This window comes from Bombus fervidus, chromosome 10 (assembly GCF_041682495.2).
Source record: "Bombus fervidus isolate BK054 chromosome 10, iyBomFerv1, whole genome shotgun sequence".
NCBI classification, from domain to species: Eukaryota; Metazoa; Arthropoda; class Insecta; order Hymenoptera; family Apidae; genus Bombus; species Bombus fervidus.
Genome location: NC_091526.1, coordinates 3,298,393 through 3,304,999, shown reverse-complemented (window position 1 = coordinate 3,304,999; position 6,607 = coordinate 3,298,393). Strand labels below are relative to the sequence as shown.

The following is a 6,607-nucleotide window of genomic DNA, read 5'->3' as shown; positions in this document are numbered from 1 at the left end:
CCGCTAGATGCAAGCAAGCATGGATATGACAGATGCACAGAGTTAATGTTCTTTAAAGTTCTTTAAAGAATAAAAATCTTGATCCTTTACCAGATACTTGTAAGCGGAAAAAAATGTTAGATTTAACCTATCTTTTTAGACCTTCAGGGTTGCATAGTCCTATAAAAAACTGAATCTGGATGAACGACCAAATGATTTATCTTTGTATTGTATTATCAGGTGATTACGGATATGTTATCTTTTAATCAGATTTTTATGCAAGTACAAAGCTGCGAATGAATATAAAATGTGATGTTTCTTATTAAGATGATCATTTAAACAATCTCAATGTGTCACTTAAACGAAACGATAAAAATATTGCCCAGTTTTTTTAGTTATTTTTCTCAAACACTTTTTCGAAAACACATATAGGAGAACATCATTATTCATTTTTCATGCTTGAAAAGTGTAACTTCAAAATTTGGTATCCTTCAACAAGTCAGTGATAACTATCAAACAAGACTAGAAAATTTCTTTCATGCTTTCAAAGAAATATCTGGAGCTTCACAAAAATAAAAGTCATTTATTCAGTTAAGGATTTTTCAAGACATATTCTGAAAGTGAAGTATAAATATTCAAAAAATGCAACACATCTCTTATTATCCGCCTTTGGAACCATATACAATTGCGGCATTTCAAACAATTATTATCTCCACAAACCTGCTAGCAGTAAGAAAAGAAAAAGTGTATTGATATGTATTTATATAAAAAGAAAATAAGTTAGTGAATAAATTCATTTACAGTGAACCTGTGCCTGAAAAAGGTATACAAATATGTACATACACATAAACATATTCATATGTACATGTTTATAATGTTCCTATTGTATGACAGATGCCGTTCCTATTATAACAAAGTTTGGCTATCCCTGATTTATAATGCATCGCAGGAATCGCTTTCTCCATTAGCTGGAGCATTAAGAGGCTACGATTATAAACCACTACCATGACGATAACCTCACCCAGTAACAGGTCAATCGCGTGCGATTAGTCGAACGTATAAGATCGCCGAGTGCCGAGTGATTAGTCAAAGTTTCAGTCTTGCTCTGTACTCTTCTAGTTTGATATTGCTGAGTATAACTTTGATAACAGCCCAATTCTCGGCGCAATACTTGTTCACGTATAATCCTTTTTCAGTATTGTTACGAAAAGTTAACGAACAAAATTAACAAAATTAAAGAAAAATTAAATGTGTTTCTGAATTAAACAGTATGGATTTATTAATTGTTAAATATTGAAAGTATCGAGTAGATTGATTACATTAACAAGCGGTACAGTATGATCTTCAAGTGCAGAAGTATTGGACGAAGATACAGTGGTCTGAGTTTCAAACTTATCGAACTTTGTTTTTTAATAACACTGGTAAGAAGACAGTTTTCTTACAAATGAATAATGTGATAAAAATTTGAATACTTCCAAATAATTCAGATTATTTAAATGTTGAGACAAAAATTATTATTCGTAGATATTTCGTTGCGGTGAGTAATAGTTTGAAATATTATTTTCTACAGTTCAGTTAGTATTCAGTTAGTATTTCAGTTAGTACAGTACAGTTATTATTTTCTTTCAGTTTTAATCGTCGTACTTTCCTTTCGTTTTTATTTAAGTATTATTTGAATGAATTCTTCTATTTTCGCGTTAAAATTTAGTCTAGTTATAGATTGGAATTTTTATTTTAAAGATACATATTTACTTCCGTTTAATCTTTTACTTTCTTTTATTTGCTACTTTTTAAGGTTAAAATGCAATGTTAAAATATGGTATTAGAACATAGCAATGATGTTTTTGTTCTAATTTTTGCCTAATATGTAACTGATTTTTGCATTCTCGTTTGAAGTGCAGGTAAGTTGCAAACGTCGATGTAACGACTAATAAATCTTTAACATTTTTTCCCAAGAGAACGATATTTGCGATCCATACTTTCTGTGAGACTTTTATCCCGAGCGATGAGTAATCACATACAATCACAGGTTGTAATAAAAAAAAATTTATCTTCGAATATCACGCTCAAGGTCAACTTTGTGGTTACATTTTTGAACAGATTTCCATTGATCCGATAGTGTAGGTAGAATCACCTCCCAAAGCTATGACGAATAATTTTTTAACGCCTTGTAGAGGAAAAAGTTGCCCAAAATATTGATTTATACAATATATTAAAAAATCATTGAAATTGGTGAGATATGTGAGGTATCGAACAATGTTGTGTTTTGAACTGGTTACAGATGACACAAAATATTTGCGCGCGCTCATACCGATATGTTGGAGAAAATACTTCAAATTTTGAGAATACGGATAAATCAAATATTACCTCTCGCACTAATAATAATGTGGCAAATCCACGGAGAAGAGGTACGATTGTAAATCATAGCTTGTAACAATTTTTTAAAAATGGCTTTTGAGAGAGATGTTATAGAGCAATATAATTCAAAGAGCGAAGTAATTGTCTAATAGTCAATTATAAAAGTTAAAATTAATTTTTTATCTTTAATAGATTATATTTTCTATAGCTAAATTTCGTCTTGGGACACCACTTCTTTTAGAACCTTTCTTTTTTCTAATCTGATAGTATTCGATAAATATATTCGATAAATAAATATATCGGTTCAAAAGTTAGACTTTGTTAAAGTTAGATAATTTCGCAGTACTATATGCCTAACTCGATTCCTCCAAGGCTCTTTTCTTCAGTTTCCGTATGCTATGTTGTTAATACGTAACTTATTATCTCATGCATTGGAGATAAACCGTTAAAGTGTTAATTTTTATTGATACTATAAATATTATCGCTGTGTTTATGCGGCAGATCTCAAATGACACAGCCATTAGGGTGCGATTTTTTAAAAGAATTGAATAGTTCCTCACGAGTATTCAAAGTGTTCATTGTGCTTACTTGCGTCTCTTTGTGCCTTGATAGTGTTCTGTGTAAATGACCGTTTGTCATTATAATTTATCCAATAGTGAACATGATCTACTACATTCAAGTAAAAACTGTGTTCAGCATTAGAAATCAATGAATTTATTTGATACATTACAGCATGGAGTTCGTCGTTTTAGATATTCCTTTGGGCGTAATAAGAATTGCAAAGAATATGCAGCGACAGTAACTCTTTCTTTGAAGATGTTCGCTCGCTATTAGAGAAAGCTATAAAGTAACTTTTAATCTTCGTTCGATTTTAACGAATAATTAACAACGCATAACTTTTGTACCGATGGACTCGACACTCAAAATCCTTATGTTCCGTCTATATTTATTGAACGCTAACAGATTATGTAGAAAAAAGTCCTTTTTTAATAATTCATTAGATCATTCGCAAGGCAACATACTATCAGACAGCAAAATCGTATTTCCCGGAGAAGAGAGACACGTTCCCGTTTGCGAGCGGTCCACCTATTGCGAGACAGTAGACTCTTATCCCGAACATATAGTAAATAAGGCACTTGAAAGAAATGAAAGTATTAAATACCTGGCTAGTGTAGATACAGTAAGTCTTACGCAGTTTTTTTCAATATTCACAGATCTTTTAAGCATTTTTTAAATTTATTGTAACAAGTTTTATATGCTTGTAGCTGTTCAATGTGGAACAGAGGCTCGATGGAATGGAAATGGCCCTCTGCATATCTGATGTAACTATAAGCAACAAAAGATATACTATCTCTTTTTCATGTAAAAATGAGTACAATAAAATTGAATATAAAAATTTTTACTATTCAAGGAGCAAGTTATATTTCCTCAATCAGCAGAGAACAAACTCAAAGAATGGAAATTCATTGCAAATCAAGAAAATTTCAAACAGGGTATACGGATTGAGAAGTGTAGGTAAGTGCATCTTAAAGTACTGCAGTACTTTATTTACAATTTTTAAAAAATTTTCTAAGAGATATAAAGACATTATGTTTTACAAGAAAATAATATAAATATTCTTTTCCGATTTACAGAGCGGAAAGCACTAGCTGTAACGTGATAGGTGAATTTGCTGCAGGTTACAAAACAATTTGCAAGCAAAAGTTCATTTTTAGAGAATTGCAATCTGTATCGGCGGACGGTAGCATTGCTCCGGATACTTTTCGATTTCCATCAAGTTGCTGCTGTCATGTAACTTTCACTGGAAGTCCATTTCCAAGAATAGATACAGGAAATCAAAGTCAAATTACAACTACTATAGCACCTACTAGAAAGACGACGAACCTCTGATAGGATATTGCAAGAAACTGAAACTTTTTACTAGGATTAGGCAGGACATTCATTAATATCCCTTTTATTTTCAAAGAGTTTTAATAACTATGCGTTTATAGTATATCTGCATTAAAAAATAAAGCGCGGAGGATATGCTGAAGATTAAGTACATTGTCATGAGATATACTGAACAATAATTTAGTAAAGCTTAAAAAATATGTAGTATGATATATATGTATATATCGATTTAATATTTTGATTGTTAACGGATGTAATCAGATCATCCGAACTAAAATGATCCACTGTTTTGATCCAACCGTAGGAAATCACGACGATCTGAACTTCTCGTGGACTGAAGCAGTGTTCCATTATTCGTTGCTGATTTTCCATATATTCCACGTGCTAAGGAATAATTCTCGGCGCTTTTATCAGTAGCACTATGTAGGCTCTATTTGAGTGCGAGATGTAAATATAATATAAATAAAATTAGTTATATATTATATTTACATAGTATATGTATGTGTTACGCCACGAGGCTCTGCAGGGATCGTATTTCCAACCGTCGCTCGCGGTCCTCCAGCGTCGCAGATACATCCTCTTATCTGCCCGACGAAAAATATACATTGTATCGACGAGCGCATATTTGTCACCAAATAACGAGTTCTGGAACCGTCGATCTCGGACCGTTATTTTCTAACGAAGAAGTCGGCCTGCGTGATCATCGGCGCGTGCGATGGCGTGACCCGAGCATAGGGGGGATCCTCTCCCCGAAAGACAAAGAATCGAAATCTGTAACCGATCAGTCTCATTCGACAACTGTAACCGCACAGTCGTATCCGAACAGTCTCATTATAAAATTCACACCGCATACATAAAAAATCGAGTCGATTCTCTGTAAAACATTAACTGTACCTATCACGAAACAATTTGTGACGCTTCTATTATAATTTAACTTATTGTTAAAAATATATGTCATATTAACCTGTTAACACAGTGTTAATTTCAATTAACCACCCCTGTTATCCTAATCGAAACACGGGGAACGACTATTTCGCGGCGTCGATTAGCCGAATCGTAGCGAGAATTTACGCCTCTCGCTGACGCGTTTTCCTCGCGACCGCGTCTCTCCGCGAACGGTCGTAACAGTATGTAAATTTAATCAAACTTTAATGTTTTCTTCCCGAGAGAACGGTTGAATTGTGATATGTAGTTCTTTTCTTTTTTTTTTTTTTTACTTTTGATCCACATGATAAATGGGATACAATACAATAAAGAAAAGTTAGTCTTTGAATTTCAAGGTGGAGATCAATTTTACGATTACTTTATTTTGCAGATTTCCAGCAATCCACACATTTAGAATCATATGCCAGAATTATGAAAAATAATTTTTTTTCTTTCTGTAGAATTTATCGAAATATATTTGCGCGTTTATATTTTTATTGTACTCATATTGTGCAAAATATTTTGTAACAATTTGAATACAGCAATTTTGTATCCTGTGATATTATCTCTTATGTTAATGTCATTGATAATATGGTTCTTGGTTTAAGAATGTTCCTTATGTTTTCTTTCTCTCTTTCTGTGATAAGGTAACACAGAATATTTATATTACAATAAAATCATTATTATTATACTACACCACGTAAAAAAACATATCTGCTTGAAATAAGAAAAGGTAAGAAGAAGAGGAAAACCGAAGCACAGTAATTGCAGTGCTAAAGAAAAAACAAAAATAATACTAAATTAAAACAAAATAAAAAATGGACTACAAATGTAATATTATTGTTACAGTATCGCGTGAACATAGTCTTCTTTATCTGTTTCGAATATAGTTTTATTACGAGCTTAGTCTAGAGAGATCGACATGTACATTCCAAGCGTAATTCGAATTATAACTCACGTATGTTTAAAGAAAGGATGTATTTAAAAACTGTGATGAGAGATTTAGAATTCGGGAAAAAAACAAACTCGAGGATTTTTGTCAAGGACCGTAGCCAATAGATAGCTTTAATTAAAGTCGCGTAAGCTCTCTCGACAGGTTGTTTGTTTCGAACCTAAAATTATATATTCAAACGTTCTGCTTTCGTGTCTTAAAGCCTTCAGCCGAGTTAGCTAGGTGAAAGCTCAAGAGAGCTATCAAGTTTCTCAAAGGTTGTTTTCCACGCGCTACGTAATGTGCACGCTTTTTATCGCGCATATACAATACATGACGTTGACAGTTACATTGTCGCGTAATTTTAAGTGATAACCAAAAGATTCAGTAGAAAACTGCCTTTATTGGTCACAGTTATGTTTTTATTACAAAAGATCACAAGTAGAACTGTCGCATAATCGTCTCGTACCATCAAGGAGGAAAGCTCGGTGTGGGTGTGCCCCTTTGAACTTAGAACGCGGATTC

General features: G+C 32.9%; 1 protein-coding gene across 1 annotated transcript; it reads left to right on the top strand.

The window, feature by feature from the left end:
• Positions 1–1,029: 1,029 nt before the first annotated feature.
• On the top strand, positions 1,030–4,725 carry LOC139991489 (protein spaetzle-like). The gene is made up of 6 exons (XM_072011605.1): positions 1,030–1,400; positions 2,261–2,387; positions 3,339–3,517; positions 3,603–3,659; positions 3,749–3,852; positions 3,972–4,725. The coding sequence occupies exons 1-6, from the start codon at positions 1,317–1,319 to the stop codon at positions 4,225–4,227; spliced, it is 807 nt and encodes a 268-aa protein (XP_071867706.1). The 5' UTR covers positions 1,030–1,316; the 3' UTR covers positions 4,228–4,725.
• The last annotated feature ends 1,882 nt before the right edge of the window (positions 4,726–6,607 follow it).